Source organism: Pristis pectinata, chromosome 17 (assembly GCF_009764475.1).
Source record: "Pristis pectinata isolate sPriPec2 chromosome 17, sPriPec2.1.pri, whole genome shotgun sequence".
NCBI lineage: Eukaryota > Metazoa > Chordata > Chondrichthyes > Rhinopristiformes > Pristidae > Pristis > Pristis pectinata.
Genome location: NC_067421.1, coordinates 9,897,224 through 9,922,444, shown reverse-complemented (window position 1 = coordinate 9,922,444; position 25,221 = coordinate 9,897,224). Strand labels below are relative to the sequence as shown.

Sequence of the window (25,221 nt, the reverse complement as noted above, 5' to 3'; positions counted from 1 at the left end):
GAGGGGAAATCCCCCACGGGAAGGTCAGGAACCTGATGTGGGTGAAGGAAAGAGACCGATATAGGTAATCGCAGCGATTCGTACCGTCCGATCGGGTAGAATACAAATATGGGACAAACTCTCGATAAGTCTGGGTCCAATACCCCACTATCTAAGTTATGTAAAGGCGATCCGAAGAACGAGAGTAACTTCCGTAAATTATCAGCGTGCCTCAATAAGAAATTGGGAAATGAAGTATGGCCATTGGGGGAAACCTGGGACGTAGATAAATGCCTAAAGGCGAAAAGGCAATTTGGGAGCGGAATACAGGGGAAAAATGGAAATTATTCATGTCTACTTGGAGAAAAACGGCCGAAGACCTAACAAATAAATCTAAGCAGGCCAGCTGAGAACATAATGTGCGCAGAAGGGGAATTAGTGTGTGTGATGAACAGGGAAATCCTAAGAGTTGGGGAGTCCTGAAGTCTCAGTGCGGAGACCACGATGCTGAAAGGAGCAGAAGGGAGAGAGGAGAGGTAAATGAGGTGTATAAGGAGAAGAGCAAAAATAAAAATAAAAGTAGTAAGGATAAAGTGGAGGTACCTCCCGACATGTCTGGCGTGCACCTGTTGTTCCAAAGTAATGATACGGACGAAGAGGAGGAGGATTGGATGGTCTGACCCACAGCCCCTACCTACCCACCCCCCCCCCGGTTTCATTGCCGCCCCCATATAATGCGGCTAGCCCGCCAGCCGTCCCGCCCTTACCACCAGCGACTGCTAGCCAAGTCCCGCCCACAGGACAAGTCCATGAACCTATTGCCTCCCGGACCAGGATGCGGCTTAGTCGAAGGGAAAGCCCACAGACAGGTGGCTCTAAGGCCACAGACAAACGACGGAGCTTTCTGGCAAGGGACGGTCCTTCAATAGATTCTCAGACGGACACCGACTCTGATTCTACCACTGATTATGGCGACCCTACAGATCCCAGCCTACCGACCATGTGGAACGGGGTTAAGGGAGCCAAGGTTAAGAAACAATTCCCCAACAGGAGTGTTCCCAATCCTGATCCAGCCCAAGCCAGCGCTAATCCTACAATCCAAATTTACACCCCTTGGAGGCCTCAGGAGATGTGCTTAATCATGAGTCGGGCGCCCAACCGTAAAGCCAACCCGGAGGATTTCATAGATCATGTGATTGGAACAATTCAGATGTATCAGGCCGCCCCACAAGACCTTTTCAGCCTTTGTTGCATGACCCTTACGACTAATGAAGTGGCACAGTGGAACGAACACCTGCGGAACTATGCTGACTGGACAGCCTTTCAGGCGGCCGTCGGCCTCAGGACCAGGTGGCCACTATTAGAACTGCCCTTCGTAAAACCCTCCAACAGCCTATTGACATAACTAAAGTTTTAGAATGCCGACCAAAACAAGGTGAGGACGGCCCAGACTTTTGGGACCGTTTCTGTTCACTTTACGGTACCTATGCGGGGGACGATGCCTACAACAGAGGCAATGCCTCCCCCCAGTTTAACGCCCTCTTATTACAATGCATCGCTGCGGGAGTGGCCTCATCTATCCGCACTAATGACATGAACTGGCCTGACCACACAAGACAAGCCATGAGGAGGGCGCTAGTCCATTTCTGGAGTAATGGGCGCGAGTCAAAAGCCACAAAGATAAAACAGGAAATGGTGCAGAGACCCCCTCAGCCCCAACCATCCTACTACGACAATACGGGCTATCAAATGGAGCGGCAATTTTGCGTTCCAGAAGGGGTTGACTGGTCCGGTAAAGGATACCCACTATACCCCAATGACTTAAGAGCCCCAGTGTACGGACCCCCTTGTGGGCCACCACCACCACCCTCTCGTAATTACCTAGGACCCAGGGGACCCCAACAACCCGCACCAGTGAACACCAGGCCGACGGGATGCTACCTTTTTGGGGCACCTGACCATTGGCGGAGGGACTGCCCCCACTACCGTCACAGGCAGACCAGACCCCCTGGTAGAGCACAACCTTTTTCAACCAACAACCCGTTTTCTGCCTGACTAAACGTGGAGAGTAGCCTCTCCATGTACCCTGCCCTCACCGATAACCCAGACGATGAACCCATCGTCAATTTCTTAGTTGAAGGAAAGCCGATTCCCTTTATGAGAGACACGGGAGCAAATACTTCGACCCTTGAAGCCCCTTGTATTACCCAGCATGATTTTAAACTGTCCACTGCTTCAGTTCCATTGAGCGGACTGGAGGGACAGGAAGGATCCTACCCCTTAACTGAACCCTTACAAGTTAAATTTGAAGATCAGGAATGCCTGAACCAGTTTGCAGTAACCACAAGCCTGGGGGTTAACCTAGCCGGAAGGGACCTGCTCTGCTCCTTCCAACTCAAAATACAATGCCTGGATGACGGTATTACCATTACTCGTACTAAAAACCATAGGATCCTCTGGATTCACCAGCCTCCTCAGTGGTGGACGGGGAACCTCACGAGCAGCGATTTTAACCCCCCCCCCCTTGGAAACCACTGACCCGCATGTGACGCTAGCTTACGACCCCACTGGGGCCTCAAGGGAACTAGAAGGGTTGTATGCTCCTCTCCTGGGTAGCATGGTGACCGTCACTATTTTAGGGGAAGTAGTGGGGAAGGAGGGGGCAGCACTTCTAGTCCAAGTGCCTAATGAATTCTGGAATCAGTCAGGCTTGATGTCCCCTCACATTACCCTGTCAGTTAACGAGGGACTTAGACCAAAGGAACTGGGATTCCTAGCCCACCGGCTTGAGGTACAGGCAGACAAAGGCCTTTTCGGGGTTCCTCAGGTTCTGCCAGAGGGGACCCTGACTTACTACCTCGTCCCTTTCTCGGTGACGGGCTGTTTACACCATCACCGGCCCCATCTACTCCCTTCGGATGAACCCACCCCCGATTTATGGGCCGCATCGAAGTCCGAGGTGGGATACACCTCAGTGACCCCAGTCCAGATCCGTGTAAGACCGGGAGCACAACTGCCTTCCGTCCCACAGTATCCCCTTCGGAGAGAGGCAGTCGACGGAATAACTCAGTTAATAGATTCATTCTGCAAACAGGGCATCCTGGTTCCTTGCCAATCACCTTGTAACACCCCCATTTTATCCGTCCCCAAACCCAGACGAATACATTGGCGCCTTGTACAAGACCTACGTAAGGTCAACCAGATAGTGGAGCCACTACATCCTGTGGTCCCGAATCCAGCTACCATTCTCAGCAGTATCCCCGCCGACTCTTGCGTTTTTACCATTGTGGACCTGCAGCATGCATTTTTCACAATTCCCCTCTCTCCCGACTCGCAGTACCTGTTTGCTTTCACCTTCCAAGGTCAGCAATACACTTGGACGCGCCTCCCGCAAGGTTTTATACACTCCCCGACTATTTTTTCCCACGTTTTACATAATCAATTCCAAGGGTTGCACCTTTCTGATAAATCCACCATTGTCCAGTATGTAGATAACCTTTTACTAGCAAGCCCCTCGGATCCCGCCAACATCGCGGACACGAATAGACTACTTAACGCGCTCCACTCGTGGGGATACGTAATACCTCCACAGAAAGTAAAACGAACCCAGCACCAGGTAAAATTTCTGGGCACCCTCTTAAGTGCTACTGAGCGGCGGCTCACTCCCGAACGTATTCTGCCCATCGTTGCCACCCCACCGCCCACTACCCCAAAGGGTATGCGCGCCTTCTTAGGGTTAGTAAATTTCTGCAGACAGTGGCTACCAAACGTGGTGCTCCTTACGAAGCACCTCACACCCTTGGCCTCGAGCCAGTCCGTGGGACCCTTTGAACTTACCAAGGAACAAAGGGAGGCCTTTGATAGCCTCAAACAGGCCCTTGCCAGCGCCCCGGCCCTGGGACGCCCTTTGTATGATTGCCCATTTCAGCTCTTCTTGAATGTCCTAGAGGACTGCGCTACAGCCATCCTTACTCAAAACCATGGGGATAGGAAAAGACCGGTGGCATACTACTCCACTCGGCTGGACCCACTTGCAAGGGGACTTCCACCATGCTCACAAATGCTTCCCGCCATTTATTCCCTAGTAACAGCAGCCTCCAATATAACCTTGCAACAGGCAGTGATGGTTTATTCCTCCCATACCGTAACGGCACTCTTAACTTCTCACCAGACGCAACACCTTACCCAGGCCCGCTTAAACAGATACGAGGTAGCACTCCTGAATAACCCACTCCTCACTTTTGCTTACTGTACGACCATTAATCCTGCCACCTTCCTAGAGGCCCCATCTGAGGATCTTGCGGACCCACCTCATGACTGTCTAATGCGTAACCACTTTTTAACTGCAGACCGCCCGGACCTTTCAGATAAGGCCACCCAGTCAGCCGACTTAAACCTGTACGTCGACGGTAGTTCCTACATTTCTGAACAGGGCATCCGCCTTAGCGGCTATGCTGTGGTTAACGACTCCCAGAGTGTGGAATCGGCATCTCTGCAGCCCCCAGTCTCTGCCCAAAAAGCAGAACTCTTTGCCCTGACACGAGCTTGCATTTTAGCCAAGGACAAAGTAGCTAATGTCTTCACTGACTCCCGCTATGCTTTTGGAGTTGCCCATGATTTTGGCCAACTCTGGGCACACAGGGGATTTCTGACCTCTGCAGGTAGCCCCATACAGAATGCGGTTTATGTAAAGAACCTCCTCCAAGCCATCCTCCTCCCAAACAAATTGGCCATCATTAAATGCTCCGCTCACCTTTCAGATGCCTCCCCAATAACCCAGGGCAATAACAGGGCAGATATAGAAGCGAAATTGGCAGCATGCCAGGGGTCTAAAACCGTTTCCACTATGGAAAAACAAGCAGTTGTTTGCAAGCCAAACATAGCAACGCCGGGCACCCCAGACATGGTCACTGTGCAGCACTTACAGGGCGACGCCCCTGACTCAGAAAAACAAATGTGGAAGGTGCACGGGTGTACGCACTCTGCGCTACATGGCCTCTGGGTTACTCCAGTCGGTCAAGTATGTATACCTGATTCTTTGTTACCAATGCTTATTGACTGCCTACATTCTGACACCCACCTTGGCAAGGAGGCAATGAGTAACATTTTACTACGTACCTGGTGGCACCCCAGATTGGAGGAAGCAGCACAAGGCAAAATACGGTCGTGCTTGATATGCCAACAAACCAATGCTGGGAAAGGGGTGAAGTGCACCCCAGGCAAAACCCCCCTTCCAGGTGATCCTTTCGAATGCATACAACTCGACTTTATTGAATTACCGCGTGTACATTGTTACAAGTACTGTCTTATTATTGTTGATGTATTTAGTAAATGGATTGAAGCTTTTCCAACCACCAATAATAAGGCCTCAACAGTGGTAAAGTTATTGCTCACAGAGGTTATACCAAGGTTTGGGGTACCCCGACGGATAGGTTCTGACAATGGCCCCCACTTCATAGGAGCAATAAATAAGGAATTGTGCGAGGCATTGCATATCGAACAGCAGTTCCACTGCACCTACCACCCTCAGTCAGCAGGTGTAGTAGAGAGAGCTAACAGCACCCTTAAGAATAAACTAACCAAATTAGTGTCAGAGACGGGTCTAAACTGGTTGAAGGTTCTCCCCTTAGCATTATACCATATGAGAATCACCCCCCACTCAGCCGCCGGGGTATCGGCTGCTGAAATTGTCTATGGGCGTCCGGGAAGAACCCCATGGGACGCTGCCACCCAACCCCCCACACAGGTTGATCTTAATTTCATGGGGGATGAACTACAAAGGTATTTCAGACAACTTACATCCTCTTTAAAGTTTCTTAATTCGCAGGTGGAGAGTGCCTTTATACCACCTGAAGGGCAGAACACGGAATTGCCTGACCTGGAAATCGGAGACTCAGTACTGATACGGGTTTGGAAGCGCCCTAAACTGGGACCTCGGTGGAAAGGCCCCTTCCAGATACTACTCCAAACACCGACAGCTGTGAAAGTAAAAGGCCTGGAACGTTGGATTCATCTGAGCGACTGCAAACGATGGCCACCGGAGGAAAGCTAATACCTTTTAAATTCGGACTCCTCATCATTACCAGTACGCTTGTGCGGGCGGTAGAGGATAATTTGTTTTACAAAATACATATGCAGCTACATGGGAATCGCACCGTTTGTTACCCCTTGGCAGAGTCAGTGGAAGGCCTTTTTATAGCCACACCAAGCTGGAGCCCCAGGGCCCTCTTAAAGTATGATTTTTCAAAAACAAAGTGTGTTGGACAGATGGGAACTTACAGGAGGGTGCTGCCGGGTAAATGCTTGCAAGGAACAGTAACAGGACCTAGTAGTTCAGCCCACCACCAGTCCTTCTCCCACTGTTTCATCGGCATAGGGTGGGGTTGTGGGCTAGCAATTGTACAGCATACGATAGCATGTGCCGCCACTACCTGTACAGAGAGGAATTGCGGGTTTAAAGGGGGATGGTTTAGCTGTGAGTGCGCTGCCACCAGGTGTGCTACGTTACTTGCAGGAGAGCGATGGGTTTGTGGAGAAGGGAACGGGACCCACGTGAGATTGTCTAAAGTCTGCTTAGAATGGCTAACCAGGGAGAATTACCACAGGGAGCATGGGAGAAATCTTGCTGGGATCTCTTGGTACTCTCAAATGCCCAGTCCACGGCACTCGGGTAATGTAACCTGCTACCGGGCTAAGGAAGGGTATGTGTTCCTCTTGAATGGCACTTACACCACAGCCACCCCCGCTCTGCCAGCTTGGTTTGCAATAGGAACGATTGGGCCGGTCACGGTCCCCTGCCCCCAGAAGGCTCATGGCCGACGAAGACTTGTGGTGCGGTCAGTTAGTGAGGAGTTCTGTGAGGATTGGAAGGATCATATGTCATTGGGATCTCCCTTAGCATCGTTAGGCTATGGATTCCTGAGTACTCTCTCTCTGGGGGGTTCGGCAGGCACTATAGCCGCAAAAAAACGGAACTACCTTATTTGTGGACTGGCTGCACTGGGAAACAGTACTATGGAGGGCCTGAAGGCAGTGAACCGGGAACTGGCAGAGCTTCGACTTTATGCCCAGCAGACCGGTATGCTGTGGACTACCAGTTGGCTCAGCAAGGAGGAGTATGTGCTATAGTTGGGGACGAATGCATCACCAACGTGAGAGACGAGTCCTACAACATCTCCCATGCCATTCAGGACATTCAGACGCAAGTAGATAGCTTTAGACAGGGATTTACAGGAGGTACCAGTTGGTTGGGGTGGCTGCTAGGAGGATCGTGGGCATCATACCTGCTGCATGGAGCTGTGGGACTAATCGTGATTATAATAGTATGCTGTGTGGTGCTGGCCTGTCTAAATACTTGTTGCAAGGTCCTTATTAATAAGCTCTCGGCCCCGTTCTCAGCGCCGCTCTAGTTTATCATGAAATGATAAAAAGGGGGGAATGAGGAGGTGTAGGATTAATAAACTCGAACTGTATTGATATCTTAAGACGGATGAGAATTATGGCTGCTCGAAATACTGATTTTAAAAGTGTCCTTCAGGCCAGAACAGCCACACCACTGCTTTCCTGGGCTGGGTGCTGTGTGGTAATTGCTGTGTCTGGAACTTAATTGGATTCCCATTATGCTTGACTATGGAGATGATGGTCAATCTTAACGGGAAATGGGAAGGCTGTCTCAAACAATGAAGGTGATACCTGCCTTTGTCTCACCCGATTGCAAAATGATTAGCTGAACCTGTGGTGTGAGGTTGCTCTTTGTCCATCTGCAGTAGACCTTTGTCCGCTTCCTGATCAACCAAGAACTCCGGCACCTGACTCATTAAAGTATGCGTGACGATACCTGTATAAATCTCTGTCTACCCCTTTGTACTGGGAGAACTCGGGAGCGACTCTTAGTGAGTGCTGAAGAGAATTCTCCTAGCGCTGCACTGCTAATAAAGGTATTTGTTCGAATCGACCTCGTGGCACTGTGCTATTTACAGCGGACGGATAGGGAAATTGATTTCGGGACGACAATAGGACAGTTGATTTTGTAAACATGCACTTCCAAAAGGCATTTGAACATATCTAAAGGAAAAATTTGAATTGACAAAGCGACTTTCATAGCCTTAAATTTTCGAATGTTCTTTAAAGGCAACAAAGCGTTTTTTAAAAATTATAGTCAGGGTTTAAACGCTTCTGCTAAATTCTATTATAATAATCCAACAACTAATAGAAAAACCGAAACCCATATCGTCAAAGCAGTGACAGACTTGTCAGACAATGACCAGTGGAATAAGAAGTCTAACCTGCTCTTGACATTCAGTGGCATTAACACACACTCATGACTTTTCAAGCACTTCCAAAGCAAAATTTAGAATGTCATGAAATACTCTCCACGTGCCAGAATAAGTACACCTTCAACAATACTTGTTAAGCTCTGCACAAATGCAAGCAGTCCACGTGATTGCTCAGCCACCCATCACATTAAACGTTCATCTTTCCACCACCGATAGACCACGACCGCAATGCGTATCACCTGTAAAATGCACTGGAATTACTCGCCGAGGTTCCGCTCTAGGTGCGTACTCCCACCAGCACATACAGAATCCTCCCAGTTCCACACTATCCAGGCTTCTGAATATCTCACTTTCTCTCGCTGCTTCTCGTTCCAAATCTTACAACATGCTATTCTGCGATAATATTAACACGCGAAGAATTGTATGCTTGGATGAATAGTAAATACAATGTATTGCTTGTTTGGATGGACAAATTCACAGCGATATATTCACCCCCGCAAATGATTAAAGGCGAAGTGCATTTGGTTCAGTGCGAGCGAGCAGAGAGTACTGGTGAACTCCTGTTTTATGTTTCACATTCGAGAAAAGTGAACAATGGTGTCACCCTGCAACAGTGCTGGGTCCGTGGATCTTCCATCTATCTATTAGCAATTTAGGTTTAATTGTCACATTAACAATGTCGGCAAGTAGCCGGAAATTGGAACGTTTACATAAAAGAGGGACATTGGGGCAGACAGGAGAAGGGAGCTGGACAGTTAAAAAATATTACAGATAATTTTGAAGCGTCTCGGCCCGACACGTTGACCGTGTATTGCCCTCCATGGATGCTGCCGGACCTGCTGAATTCCTGCAGCATTTTTTTGTGTTTTGCTTCAGATTCTAGCATCTGAAGAATTTTTTGTTCCTTAATTTTGAAGGGACTTTTCTTGGTAGAAGCAAGGAGAGAAGACAACATAAAATAATGGTGCCGAGAGCCCTGGGCATATAAGTGAACAGGCATTGAAGGAGGGTTTGAGAAAGCAGTATCACAGGGTTTCGAAATGGAAGCACATCGCTGGTACCTGAAAAACGAAAGCATCCGTACAGAAAGGAAGAGCGAGACGAAAAGGCAGAAAGTGGTAGAGACAGATAGATAGACAGACAGATGGGTGGATAGATAGACAGACAGACGGACAGACTGTCGGAGTTGCAGGTTCATGTGATCCCGTGTGTTGCCATCAGCTGTAAGATCTTGCGTTACAATTAAATATGGGTCCAAATTGCCGACGTAACGTCGTATCGGGAAGGAGTGAGTTACCAGAACAACTTCATGCATGCGGCAGTCACTGTGTATTGTTTGGGTTCTGTAATGAATGCATATCCTCCTGGCAGACTTTAATGCGAAGGACGTAAAGGACACAAAGTTTGGAAAGATGTGAATGGAAAAGAACGGGTAGGAAAAGGTAACTCAGACAGAGTCCTCCAGTTGATGCAAGATGGCTCTGTTACATCCAACACTGTATTCCATGAACAAGACAAACACGAAGTGCAACACCCACATAGCCTGGCACCTGCTAGATTATCTCATCGCCCGTGCAAGGGTCAGTAAACATACTGTCGAGTCATTAAACACTGAAACGACCACTTCGGCTCGCTTTATCTATGCCCCACATCAGAAGCCTATGTGTAATAATCCTAATACCCAGCTCTCGGACTCTGGCCTTCTATCCCATGTCAGGTGAAACGCTCATCTGAATACTTTTTAAATGCTGTGAGAGTTTCTTCGGCTTTCTTCCTCAACAGAGCATTCTAACTTTCAACCATCCTCTGAGTGAAAATATCTTCTGCAAGTTCCGTCTAAATTCCATACCCCTTGTCTTAAACCTATCTGCTCCGGTCGTATACACACATGTTCGGTGGAGAACATTTCTCACTATCGCACATACAACGTGTCGTAACAGTTGCAATCACTGTTGCATCAACCACGAACAGTTATTCAAGATAGCGGACAAATCGAAATGTAGAAAAGACAGAGGACTCCCCCTGCTGTCTGGCTCAGGGAAAGTCACCGCCATCATCCTCAAACCACCTTCCGTGGAGGTCGAAAACTGCAATCCACATCACATCGTGGATTCCAAACAGTCGACATCACCTTCATTGTGTAGCGACTTTCAGAAAATGCATGGAGCAGCAGTACAAATGTTTCTTCTTACCTCACTGGGGAAAAGATTCGTATTGGTATTGGTTGATTCTTGTCACTTGTACCGCGGTACAGTGAAATACTTGTCTTGCAGACCGTTTGTACAGATCAATTCATTACACAGTGCATTCAGGCAGTACAGGGTTAAAACAATAGCAGAATACAGAGTAAAGTGTCACAGCAACAATATGGTGAAAGGTCATAATAAGACAGATTGTGAGGTGTATAAAGGAGCCGTTTAGTCGTCTTATGACAGTGGGATAGAAGCTGTCCTTGAGCCTGGTGGTATGTGCACTCAGGCTCCTGTATTTTCTGCCTGATGGGACAGGGGCGAAGGGAGAATGACGCAGGTGGGTGGGGTCTTTGATTATGCTGGCTGCTTCACCAAGGCAGCAAGAGGTATAGAAAGAGGCTGGTTTCCGTGATGTGCTGGGCTCAACACAGATGTGCGCAATGCCAAAATTACATTGTTAATTGAACAGCATGTCCTTCCTTTTCGTTCAAACTGTTTTTCCTTCTACAGCAAGGCAGAGTGGGGATAATTACATATATTTTCCGCCAAACACGAAAGGCTGCCCACGGATTTAAGTAACACACCAAATGCTGAAGGAACTCAGCAGGTCAGGCAGCATCTAAGGAGCGAAATGGACAGTCGACGTTTCAGTTCGAGACCCTTCATCTGGACTGAAAGATCGAGGGGAAAGAGCCAGTATAAAACGGTGGAGGGAAGGGGTGGAACAAGAGCTCGCAGGTGACGGGTGGATCGAGGTAAGGGGGGTGATAGACAGATGGGAAGGGGGGAGTGGGATTGGCGCCAGAAGCTAGGAGGTGATAGATGGAAGTGACAAAGGGCTGATGATGATGGAGTCTGATAGGAGAGGAAGGTGGATCATGAAATGAAAGGAAGGAGGTTGGGAGGGCAGGCGAGAGTAGTGGGGGAGGGGAACGAGTGGGAGAAGTGTGCGGGTGATGGGCAGATGGAGAAGGCGTAGGAGAATAAAAAGACATGGTGATGGGGGCAGGTAGATCAGGAGGGGAGAGAAAAGAGACGGGGGGCAGTTAACGGATGTTGGAGAATTCAATTCTCGTACCGCCAGAATGTACGCTACCAAGGCGGAAAATGAGGCGTTATTCCTCTAATTTGCATTTATCCTCAACTGTCAGTGACTGCAATGGATTTCATACGTGTGATTTATGTGGCGTTGTCCAGCACTCATCGAGTTTGTCTGGATAAATTGCTCTTGTTTTATTGAGAGTGTCATTGTTGACAAACATTTCTATCATTCTACGGTGAAACAATTCTGCCCCAACTCTGTGGCTGTCGTGCTAATGTCAATACACACTCTGTTTATTTAGAGCAGATGATTAGTTGGAACAAAATGCAACATTTAGTGTGAATATGAAGCCCCTGTAGAATAAAGGGTTGAGTTTTGGTTTTCATTTCTTTATTTGGATAAAATCAAGGTGGTTGGTTCGAAGAGTGAAAATTAGGGGTAGGAAACAGATTATCAGTCTGCAGAATCCCGGTGACATTTCTAAATGAATGGAGGCTCCCAGACAAATCCAGTAAATATCCAAGTCCGCACATTCTCAAGTTCCATATCATTAATAACCGAGCACCCGTCCTTACCTCCTATTCAATAACAACAGACATACGAGGAATTAAGAACCCCTAAAAACTGTGCAGGTGCAGGAGTGGGGAAGATCTCCTGAAAGCTTATCGGCCTGAAACGTCAACTCCATTTTCCACTCTGGAGATGGCGCCTGGCCTTCTATGTGTTTCCAGTATTTTATATTTATATTTGGCATACTTGTTGGTGCGAAGACCAGGTTTGCCGTGCAGAATTCACACGGCGTTTTGCCAGGTTGACGCAGAACTCTTTGGCAAGGCCCAATACTTGATCAGTGTTGAGCACGGATAGACTCAACATCTGCTTTTGCTGCATTCCTCCGCTTCCTGCGGAGAGCAATAAACAATCGTACGGGCGGTGTAATCTCTCGCCCCTTGTACGATCGTCATTCACGATAGAAACTGTGAGAAAATCAGCATGGATAGCGCACAGCTAAGAGACAACATAAGCCATCAAAGGTCATCACGATTTGGATGAGAAATGAAACAAATAGGAACAGTGCTGCTTTTGAAATCAGTTCAATAATTTTATTCAACGGCTACAAAGAATACCTTGGATACAGTTGCAAAATCTGTGCTTTTAGTCAACGTTATTGAATGCACAAAAGGAAGACGATTTCATCTTGAAGTTTCAATCAACCTCAACGATCTCTCAACTGCATTTAAAATGAACAAGTCATAAAAATCGACGTTTCGACTTCAGAGCATTTTTCTTTATTTAAACATCGAAATCTAATACATTTCTACCCTCTTGCCACGTAAATGGAACAAAAATTGATAAAAACACTTTGTCAGCTCAGCTCACAGGTTTTCAACATCAGATACATCCGGATCTCGCGATGTTTGCCTTAATCGGGTTTGCCTGAGACTCGTGTTTAACCACACAGGAGTAAAGCTCGTGGGAGTTCCAGAATGAGGCTGGCAGAGTCAGGTAACTGCTCTTACTGAATGTGTTGTCCGTCTCCTTCCAGATGCGGCTGGTCTCAACACCATCTCTTCTCGCATTGCCGTCCACAGTCCAGTCGATGTCTACGACGCCCGGATTAAACCCATTCACCAAACACACCAGGGTCGCTGTTCCCTTCCCTGTGACCTCCGCCGCTGAAGGTGGGAGTAGAGACACCGTTGGTACACGGGGATCTGTTAGAAATAGAAGGTCAAGATTTAGTTAGGGTTTGGAATCTCTTCACTTGAAGCATCATCTATGTTCAAAATACATTTTGCTTCGCACTGGTCGATTCAATTCAATAAAGAGCTCGCCACTATCTACCACTACCAAAATATTACATCCATTGCAGAACGAGGGGTCCAATCAAAAATTCCCTTCCAGGATACCGGGAGAGATCCAGACTGCGGAGTGATGGAAAACGGACAACAGTATATCGTTAGTCTTCGGCAACTGTTGCAGAATTTTATTTCAGTTGCCCGAAATTTACACAAATCTCAGGAGATGGAACTGCTTGCCTCTCGCAAGCATTAAGAAATCCTCCTAGAGTCTTAAGTCGGCGTTTTCACATCGTACTCAAGTTAGACCGACTTGATTTCTGCCGCATGAACATTAGAACTGCAGCTACTTTAAACTTATATGCCTTTTTTGAAAAAGTACTCTACGCAATGATCCAGCTCAGGTGTCCAGAGAAGAACTGCGCAACTTTCTCTTTTCTCCCATTGGGAGGAGGTGAGCATCGGGGTGTTTGTTACAACACATGGAACTGAAATACTTGCAGCAAAAGTATATGAAGTTGACATCCGAAACAAAAAGAATACTAGAAACAGTCAGCATCTGTGGGGCTAGAAACGGAATTGATGCTTCGATCAAGGGTCTTCATAAGAACCGGAATGTATTAAGCTGTACAGAGGGGTTGGGGAGCAAACAAAGGGATAGTCTCTGATAAAAACGGCGATAATACAATTTGGTGTTGAACTCCTGTTGGGCAATTTTTACATGCAGTGTTTGTTCTGCTCTTCAAGCTTGTCTCCTTCTAGTAATTATTTCCATAACTTATTTCACTACTAGATATTGCACTACCAGATTCCCAAAAATCAGAGTTTGAGCATGCATTAATTGAACACCCTATCCCATCACTATGGCGATTTAACAATTACAAAATAATTTCTATATTCGCATTCAGCAGACGGCCGTTTTAAATAAACATGGATTAAGACGAAACACAGCAAACGTCTCGTCGCAGAAGTCCTGCACAATGAAATTCAATAAGTGAGATCGAAGTAATTAAATACATATGTGAAAATGACAAGTTCAGAAGCATGGGATTTCATTTGGGCGAACGTAGCCCTAATGTCAGAGCGTTAAAGTTCGAAAGGCATCAGGTCTTATTCTTGACGCAAGTTTAGTTTAACAGAGAGCATTGAGGATAAGAATGGGTTTAGAAACTTCAACGTCAGAAAGCAATACTATGGAAATCTTCAGTAATTTAACGAAGCGCTCAAATGGTTCCAATCAAATTTTATACTCAGATTAATAATAAAACAAAGCAACGGCCAACACATCAGTCGGTCACCCAGTGAATGCCTCAGTACTAACTGGACCCGTAAAACAGATTACCCTGAAATAGCTGCTGCGAGTTACAGTACAGGCACACGACCCTGCACTGACAATCAGTGTGTAAAATGTGGTTCAGTTTCAGGCGCCGCTCCGAAAGTGGTCTCTTTCTGCAAAAGAATATTCCATTTATTACAAAGGGGACGACTGCTAACTACAATGGGAATCACCATCGATCGGCAAGGACGCAATGTAATGACGGGTTTTGCTGAACTGGTTATTTCAGAGTAAATGTAGGAATGCTGGAAATGAATGCGCTAAATATAGCAAAGGCATTGCGACAGAATATAGGCTGACAGCTAACATATCTATTCACAGTTTTGACGAAGCACATCGACCTCAAACGTTAATTTTGTTTCTCTATCTGCAAATCCATCCTACCTACATATTTCTATTTATATCTCAGATTTGGAATATCTGCATTTTATATCCACGTCCCCTGGCGCCGTGAATGCCATGTCTGGGACGTAAAATTAAACCTCATGAATTGTTTCATAAAATTGCAACCGCATGGTCATGAATTTAACCAGGTTCATTAATTCACCTTGAAAACAATTCATGTTCAGGATCAATAATTAGCTCTCATCGAATTGCAGCTGGGTGTTTTACATATTATCGCCAGTGTGCAAGATATCTTTTAGAATCTGCTTCCCGCAGATTTTCATGCTCAGGCATCGATCTGAACTCGATTCTGTCAATACAAATGCACTCAACCTCCAACAGAGCCACCACGACCCCATCAAAAGCACTAAACGTTGAAGCCTCATCATTCTGTAACGAGGAGTCGAACTCCTATCCAGCTTTAGATTCGGAAATAGTAATTCCTATGACAAATTTAGAGGAGTCCCTTGGCGTGGGAGGCTTCTGAAGAGTTGGGTTGTTTTAAAAATATCAGTTGTAAAAGCAATCAATTTTAGCCAATCTGTAAACCACGCAGTTGTTAGCAGGAACCAACAGCTACGTTGGATTAAGTTACTTTACTTACTGCCAATGCCCAGACACGTTCCTTTGCCAATTATCCAGCCGCTATTCCACATGGCACAGTAATAGTCCGCAACGTCCTCCGATTGAAAGTTTGATATTGTCAATGTCGCAGTGTTGCCTGAAACTGAGCCGGAGAAACGGTCTGGAATTCCCGGGCCTCTGTAAACGCTACTGCCCGACCAATAGTACACTACAGATCGGGGAGTGTTTCCGGGAATCTGCTGGAGCCAGGAGACACCGTTACTCCCTAAACTGGCGCCAGACATGGTGCAGGTGATTTGGACGTTCTGTCCCGGAGAAGTGGTCTTCGACGGCGGTTGATTTACTGTGACCTCCGCGTTTGAATCTGAAAAAAGACCGATATCAGAAAAACATGAAGACGATTGACAGCACTAATACTTGGTAAAATATAGCAGCAATTACCGACAAGGATACTACCCAGTGTTGCCGGCAAGAAATCTAAAGTTCATGAAACTAAAATACTCACAAAATGAGAAAAGCGCCAACGCACTGACAACACGGATCCAGTGAGACATTGCAGTTTAATGACTGGAGCTCCGACAGGGCGACAGTTTCCAGCTGAAGTGGCTTCTGAACTTTCTCTCCGGCTCACTTATGAATCGTGTGACGAGGTGTCAGTGCGTGGTCCTGTTTATGCAAATCAGTCAAATCAGAGTGTTCCTTGTCGCCAATCAGCAGTTGCAGATTCTTGCTGAGTTTAATTATTCGCCATCTATTCGGCAGATATGGATTTTTCTTTTGGGTTTTGTATGTTTGCATCCTTTGATGTTTTCTTAAGTATGAAGATAAATTATAACAGTCTTCACCGTCTTCCAAAGGTCACCGTTGGAAGGCAAGAAAGGGATTAAAACAAGACTGCAAGAAAGATTTCAGTTGTCGCTTTAGCAAACAGTTCTGACAATCTTGTAAGGGTGTGTGTGTGCGTGTGTGTGTGTGTGTGTGTGTGTGTGTGTGTGTGTGTGTGTGTGTGTGTGTGTGTGTGTGTGTGTGTGTGTGTGTGTGTGTTCGTTGCTTCTTGGAGGGCTCTGCTTTTAGTGAGCCACTGGAATGCGTAGCATATCTTTACCCAAAGAAAAGCAGCACTACCTCCACAGGAGAAATGCCATTGAAATTCACTTCAATGAAGTCAAATGGGGCGATACGTTTAACCTACGCGGTGATCTATGATGACAGACATTATTGATATCTAATTTAATTAATATTTGACATACATTTCATAATTTTAAGATAGCATAAGTCGCTGATGTGCATGAGCAGTAACGATCATTGCCTGAGCAACGGGCATGATCACAGGAAACGTTCATTGCAACTCCAGACATTAATATCGATTGGAGACATTGATTTTCCATTTACATCGTTAGTAATCGAAAGGCAGATAACCGTATGACCATGAACCAGAAAAGCTCCTAAAGTCATACACGAAATGTATTCGGGATTCCTGTTCGTTGAAGCTATGTCCTCCTAAGAGGATTTAGGACTTGTCTTTATGTGCTTCTTCCATCCTGAGAGAACAGACGATGATCAGAGATGAAAATTGTGCTGCCACTTTAACAAGAGTAACGGGGGAGATTACAGGAAACATTTCATGCAAGTTCAGACATTAATATCAATTGGAGTCATTAATTTTCCATTGACTTCCTTGTGATTGAAAGGCAAACAAACGTGTGAATGGTCTGGAGACTGCAGCCTGAGACATAGCATAAACTGGGCTGTGATCTTGACATGGCTACACCAGCGTGAGCATTTCAGAAAGAGAGATATTCGCCGAGTGAAGTCATTGCAGGCACTGAAAGCAATGGAAATAATATCAAAATAGTAAATCGGGAAGAAGTCTTCAATTAATTTAGGATGATTAATGCGTTGTGACCACAGGTGTATTGTGTTTTGGGTGAAGAGATTAAAATATGCCTTTTATTTAATGTAATGATAACATGCATTAAAACTTGAAGATCACATTCTGTTCCACAAATAATTTGATCATTTCAAAATACATGAGAGTTTTCAGCAGAATTAGAAGAAAGAATTGGAAAGGACAACAGAAAGAGGAATGCAGGCAGAAAGATTTGTTTGAAAATAGACATATTGAAAGGGAATTCAAAAATATTTTCTGAAACTGTTATAGCAAAAGGATAAGAATGGAAAGATTCAGGAACACAAAATAGATTATGTCGTTCAGGCAGAGGGAATGTCTGATGTAATAAATGTGTTCATCGCATGTGATGAAGAGCTGTTGAGATAAAATACTGAAATATTAACAACGTTAGGAGTTGAAAATTTAAATGATTCAAATCAAATGCATATTTTGGAAAAGTAAAAATGGAGCGAGCAGCGACACTCACTATTCTCTTCTAAACCTCCTTTGATATTGCACTACAACATGATGACAGGAAATTTCCAAATACTACACCCCTGCTTAAATGGAGCTGAACGGAAGGCAACAGCTAATGTAATCTAATAAAGCTGGCAAGGGAGACGTGGCAATCCGTTCATCATCCCAAACGGTCATTTCTGTAAATATGTTACGTATTTCAGAATCGCGTGTCATAAAAGGAATTAAATGTAATAGATCTTAAATATAAATCAAATGGCAGCATCACTGGTTTTTGAGTGAATTATTGGCCTGGCACAACACGTTTTATTTTTGCTGTCCAAGCCAGAGCAGGATTTTTTTAAATTTAAATCATGGGTACCAAAATTGCTGCTCATTTTTTAAATTGAAACTAATATAATCTGGAAGTTGTCAGAACAGTCTGACCCACGCGGCTGTCACTGTACATAGGTTTGTTTGTACTTTGGGTTCTGTCACTAACGCATCTCCTCTCAGGCGACTTCAATCCCGCAGTCGGAAGGGACATAAACATTGGAAAGGTGTGAATGGAAATGAAGCAGTCGGAAGAATTCCCCCACGGAGGTCTCCTCCAGATGGAAAGTAGCCCTGCCCAACGCCGTATTTCACGAGAAAGGCAAACGCAAGATATCAGTACAACAACCCACAATGCAGGCACTTGCACCACCTGGATGATCTCATTGTCCGGGCAATGGGCAGCAGGGATGCTGTATTGTCAGACAGAACTGAAACAGTTGCTTCAGCCGACTGTGCCATGCAAACCATCTGGTGTATAATTATCATAATCCTATTTCCCAGCACTCGGATTATGTCCTTCCGTGTCATGGTATTTGAAGTGCTCGTCTAAATATCTGTTAAATGTTAAATGTACCAGCTCTTCAGCAGTGTATTCCAGATTTCAACTCTACTCTGAGAGAAAAATATTCCTGAAATTTCCTCTCAATACCTTACTCCGTGTCTTCAATTTATGCAACCTGATCGAGTTTGTATGGCAAAGGAAAAGATATCTCACGATCACGCACATAATACATTGCAAAACAGTTCGCAATCACTGCTCAACCGACCACGGCCTGTTATTCAAGAAAAGGAGACAAATCCAGTAGCACAAACGACAGCGTAGACCCCCCGCTGTCTGCCAAACGGAATGTCATCACCATAATCTTCCCAAACGCCTTCTTTTGGTGGTTGAAGGGCTGTTTCTAAAGGAACACCGTGGATTCCAACCATTTTGAGAAAGAGTGCACATAATGTTCATCGTGCAACACCTCTCAGAGAGATGCAAGCAGCAGCCACTATACATGTCGATGCTTTACTTCGCTGTTGAAAAGATCTCACCGCAGGTGCACGCTCATGCCATCTGCTGTTCTCTACCGAAGGAAAGGATATGAATTCACCTCTCCAAAGTAGAACAGTTCCATCATGTCTCAAATACAAAGGTCTGCAAAATGCTAGATGTATCTAATGTCTGCTTCAGTTCCATTCAATCAACCGAATCAAAGAAATTGATGTTAGCTGTGAGCCTTAGCATAACAGAAGATTAGCCCAAAATAAAATTTTGGCAATACTCAGAATATCAGGCAGCATCTTATTCCCTCCTTGATTTTTCTGCTCTGGTGGAGGATCACTGACCTTGCATGCACCTCTGCGGGAATGCACCCCCTTGGGTGGATCACCACAGTTGAGACCTATTGCAGTTTTTTACCCTGCATCACTTTATTCCGTGGGCCTATCAGTCCTGCTATAAGTATTTTTGTGTAGTACCTGAGTCGTGTTGAGATGTGGAGTTGTCAGGAACATGTAGAATGTTCGAAGGTCATCACAGAATCACTTTCCGTTTTGGACCATTTACATTCCTCAAGCAACACCACTAGACAAGGGTTGTCTGGTTGTTTTCCTTGTGCAGTAATGAGCCTCAAATTTGAACTGATAAACAACGACGACATTAGGACAGACAGGTGAAAGAGGATCGCAGCTAAAATTTATTGCGCAAACTTTTGAAGTGATTTTTCTTGGCTTGACTAATTAAAAAATATAACTCAAAGGAATGGTGCGGAGAGCCCTGGACGTATAGCTGAACAGGAGTTGAAGTGTTGGAGTGTGGTTGAAAAAGCTGTTCAAAAAGTCATCACGGCATTTTGAAATAGAAATATGTGTCTCATACCTGAAACGAAAATAGCCTTAGAGAGAGATGGTGGGGGTGGGAATTAAGAAGAGAGAGGTGGAAAGGCAGAAATAAGTAGAGAGAGGAGGCAAAAGATACAGACGGGTGGTACCGGCGTGGGTAAGCGTGTAAAAACTGAATCTGGGACAATATCTGAATGAATTATTTCGAGGGTATTGCCCTAACTTTCTTACCATAGCACCCAGCTCGGGCAGTGATTCTAATTAAAAGAAAAAAACTAGAACTTGCTGCTTTTAATTAGATGAATAAAACAGTTTAAGTATTCAATCCAAGTTGATATATACAGGTAAGTAAGATACACTAATTATTCGGTGCACGTTTCGACGAGACAAGTTATGTAATGAGTACGTTAACTGCAGGATGTCGGAGTTGGCGGTCAATATGATCCACGACTGCGGCTCAGTGTGTCCACGCCCGACATCAAGAATCTATGAATGCTAATCCCAATGCCCAGCTCTCGGACTCTGGCCTTTTATCCCGTATAATTTGAAATGTTCATCTGAATACCTTTTAAATGTTCTGGAGGTCTCTTCCTCGGCAGAGCATTTCAGATTTCAACCATCCTCTGAGTGAAAATGTCTCCTGCGAGTTCTGTCTTAATCTCATTTTAAACCGAAGTGCTGTGATCATATACACACATGTATGGGGGAGCGGGGGTGAAGCACATAATTTTTTTGTATCACACATAAAACGTGCCGTAGCAGTTGCTAATGACTGTTTTACCGACCACCAATTGTCATCCAAAACAGCGGACTGATTCTAATGCAGAAACGACAGAGGACGCCCTCGCCTGTCTCCAACAGGGAACATCACCAGCACCATCCACAAACCACCTACTCTTAGCCGTCACAGAATTGCAACCCGCATCACACCATGGATTCCATACAGTCGACATGATCATCGCCATGTGGAAACGTTAAGGGAAATTCATGAAGCAGCAGTGTAGATGCTGTTTTTTATCTCACTGGGGAAACGATCTGAACACATATATGAGTTTCTTGAATCTGATGTTCTCTATTCAAGGAAAATACATTCATTCGCCTTTCCAGAGCAGAATATTTCGACAATGTCCCAAATACAAACATATTCTGCAAACTGCGCGATGCGACTGATTTTTCCTCCAGTGCCTTGATTGAAATAAAGGGGAAAAAATTGAGGCTAGCCATGAGTCTGACTACAGCGGGCAGATTGGTCTAGGAGTACGGAAAATACTGGAAATACTGAGCAGATTAGGTCAGATCCTGTTTCTAATTTTCCAAAAAACTATTCCATCATGAGACAATATCAGACTCAAATGGTAGATTTTTATTAATTACTAGTCTACTTCATAATAAAAAAAGTTGTTATGGTTAATGTTCATGCACCCAATGTAGATCACTTTGAATTTTTTAAACATATGTTTGCATTTTTTCCTAGTTTAAATCAATAAACTTTGATTATGGGTGATTTCAACTGCTGTCTAAACCCTTCGATGGATAGAACTGTGTCAAATCCTGCACTTCCAAACAAATCCGCTGTTTTTATTACCTCTTTCTTAATTGAATCCGTAATTTTAGATGTTTGGAGATTTCTACACCCATATGATAAAGAATTTTCATTCTTCTCTCAAGTCTAGCATAATTATTCGAGGATTGATTTTTTTATCGATGCTAGAATAGCTCCACTTACTACGGAGTGTAAATACGATGCAATTGCCATTTCTGACCATGCACCATTGAAATTATCAATTAAATTACCAGATGTACCCTTTGATGTCAGACAATGGCGATTTAACCCTTCTTAATTACAAGACTTGGATTTCGTCCAGTTTATTAAAGAACAGATCTCATTTTTCTTTTTAACCAATTTTACTGAAGAAATATCCAGTGGTACAATATGGGATACTTTTAAAGCATACATCCGTGGTCAAATTATTTCATATTCCGCTGGATTGAAAAAACGAACTAATAACGAAATACGTATATTAGCTGACAAGATCAAAGAAATCGATAAAAAATATTCTGATACTCCTAATCTGGAGCTTTATAAAAAGAGAACAGAACTCCAATTGCAACATAGTTTATCATTAACATCTTCAATTGAAAATCTACTACTTAAAAACAGAAGTCAATTTTATAAACATAGTGACAAATCTGGTAAATTATTGGACAACCAATTGAAAGCTACTTTGTCTAAACGTAAGATTCATAATATTCGTAAACCAGATGGTACCTACACGATAGGTCATGTTCAAATTAACAAACACTTTCAAGAATTTTATTCTTCTTTATACCAATCAGAATCCCCTGAGGATTCTACATTAATGCCTGATTTTTTAAGAGATCTGAAGATTTCCCAATTATCTTTAAATGAACGTTCTACATTCGATGCTCCCATTTCGGAAGAAGAAATAAAGAAAGTAACATTTTCAATGAACTCGGGTAAAGCACCCGGCCCTGACGGATATACAGCCGAATTTTTTAAATCCTTTTCGAATATTCTTGTTCCCTGGTTAGCAAAAATTTTTGAAGATGCCCTATCAGTAGGTAAACTACCACAACCTTTCTAAGAAGCAACTATTTCTTTAATTCTTAAAAAGGATAACGATCCCAGTGATTGTGCATCTTATATACCTATATCTTCATTAAATGTAGATTCAAAAATATTTTCCAAAATATTGGCCTTTAGATTGGAAAAGGTTCTTCCAAAAATTATCTCTGAAGACCAGACCGGATTTACTCAGAATCGTTATTTACATTTTAATATTAAGAGATCAATGAATATTATATATAACCCTTCATCCAAATTCCAGAATGTGTTGTTTCACTAGATGCTGAAAAGGCATTTGACAGAGTCGAATGGAAATATCTAATCATTACACTTTAAAGATTTAATTTCAGCCCTAAATTTATATCAGCGATTAAACTGATTTATTATACACCTATGGTTTCAATGCTTGCTAATAATCAAAGATCTCCTTTGTTTAGGCTTTTTCGAATTACTAGACAAGGTTGCCCTTTAAGCCATTTATTATTTGATATTGCTTTCGAAACCTTGGCTATTGCACTCCGGGATTCCTGAAATAATTGTGGCATTACTCGCAGACAGAAGATTCATAAGGTATCTCTCTACGCAGATGACCTGTTACTTTATATTTCTAATCTGGATGAATCTATCCCCGCAGTACTATCACTACTAGATCAGTTTAGTGTTTTTTTATGGCTATAGATTAAATCTTAATAACAGCGAACTTTTTCCATTAAATATTCAAACCCCAATTAACAGGTAATCACCTTTTATATTGGTAACTGACTATTTTATGTATTTAGGTGTTAAAATTACCAACAAACATAAGTACTTATTTAAAGCTACTCTATTGTCTTTAATTGACCATGTTAAACAATTATTTACTAAAAGGTCCCCGCTGTCTTTATCACTGGTAGGCCGAATTAATGCAGTTAAGATGAATATTTTACCAACATTTTCATATTTATTTCAAGCTATTCCAACTTTCGTCCCGAAATCTTTTTTTAACACTATTGATTCTAAAATTCTTTCATATATTTGGCAGAATAAGAACCTAAGGTTAAGCAAGAAATATTTACAAATACTAAAAAAGGATGGTGGTATGGCCCTGCCTAACTGTAGATTATATTATTGGGCAATTAATACCAGATATTTAATTTTTTGGATACAAGATTCAGATGTAATTCAATGCCCCAAATGGGTACACCTTGAGCACCAATCAGTACTTGGATTTTCATAAGTTTCTATTTTAGGAGCTTCAATCCCTTTTGCACTTACCAAATTAAGTAAGCATATGATTAACCCAATTGTTAAACATACAATACGAATATGGTTCCAATTTCGTAAATTTTTTGGATTGAACTAATATAACTTGTCAAGTCCCATTCAATCTAATTTGTTCTTTCATCCATCCAGAGTTGACTCAGCTCTTTCCAAATGGAAAAGGAAGGGAACAGTATGTTTTCGTGATATATTCAATGATAACTGTTTTTCATCTTTTGAACAACTGCCTAACGAATACAATTTGTCTATATTAATATTTTTTCGATATTTGAAGATTAGAAAATTTTAAAAGCAACTATACCCTCTTTTCCAACACCTTACAAAACTGAAATTACGGAAAAAAATTTAAGTCGTAATCCTCATCAGAAGGCCTTGATAGCAATAATTTATGATTTCATTATGAAAATACGTCCAGAATCACTCGACAAAATTAAGAATGAATGGTAAACTGAACTCCAGACATCTTTACATACAGAGACAAGGAAGAAAATTCTTCATTTAGTTAATACATCTTCAATGTGTGCCAGACATTCTTTGATACAGTTTAAGGTAGTTCACAGGACCCATATGTCAAAAGATAAGCTAGCCCGTTTTTATCACCATATAAATTGTTACGGACTCAGTGAAAGTCCCTTTAAGATAGAGAGTGTGTGTGTATGTGTGTGGGGGGCGTGCTTACGTCAATAGAAGATAAAGGACGTAATGACGTTGTTGAAGAAGTTAGAAGAAGAAGAAGAAGAAGAAGAAGAAGAAGAAGGAGAGAGAGAGAGAAGGGAGAGAGACACCAGCCTGCTTGTTTTCTCTATCGATGGAGGAGAAACAATAACTGTGTTTGCCACTGAAACCCATGTATGGAAGTTGGAAGTAATCCGGTGGAGTTCATTTTGTTGCTGACCTGCAGAAGGAAACAGGTATTTGTGTGTGGACGACCACGATTCGGATGCTTTTCGGGGTGAGGAAGTCACTACCGAGTAAACACTGAAGTGTCGTTTGGGTTCCATCGTGGAACATTTGGATTTCGTATTTACTCTCTCTATGTTTCTCTACATCTACGTCTTATCTTCAGACAACGGTGGTTGTTGAAGAAGCCCTTGCTCATGTTTCACCTTATGGCTTGCGGAACTGAACTTTAAGAACCATTCCGGAACTTGGAATTTGGGACTTTGTCACACACACACACACACACACACACACACACACACACACACACACACACACACACGAAGAGTTTAGTTTTGGGGTTAACGTTCGAGGTTTAACATTTTTGAAGT

General features: G+C 43.7%; 1 protein-coding gene across 2 annotated transcripts in view; it reads right to left on the bottom strand.

Annotated features, from left to right (window-relative positions):
- Positions 1–16,254, bottom strand: part of LOC127579218 (immunoglobulin lambda-1 light chain-like) — a 50,387-nt gene extending 34,133 nt beyond the window's left edge. Inside the window, exons 1-3 of one of the 2 annotated variants that reach the window (XR_007957643.1) lie at positions 16,099–16,254; positions 15,613–15,957; positions 12,705–13,204 (exon numbers count right to left, since the gene is read on the bottom strand). Coding sequence is in view for 1 of the 2 variants with exons in the window: in XM_052031827.1 (XP_051887787.1) it covers positions 12,882–13,204; positions 15,613–15,957; positions 16,099–16,147 (717 nt within the window). In the remaining variant the exon portion in view is untranslated. Of the gene's footprint in view, positions 1–12,567; positions 13,205–15,612; positions 15,958–16,098 lie in introns of those variants that run through there. The other variant, XM_052031827.1, reaches the window with a different exon arrangement.
- Between the last annotated feature and the right edge of the window lie 8,967 nt (positions 16,255–25,221).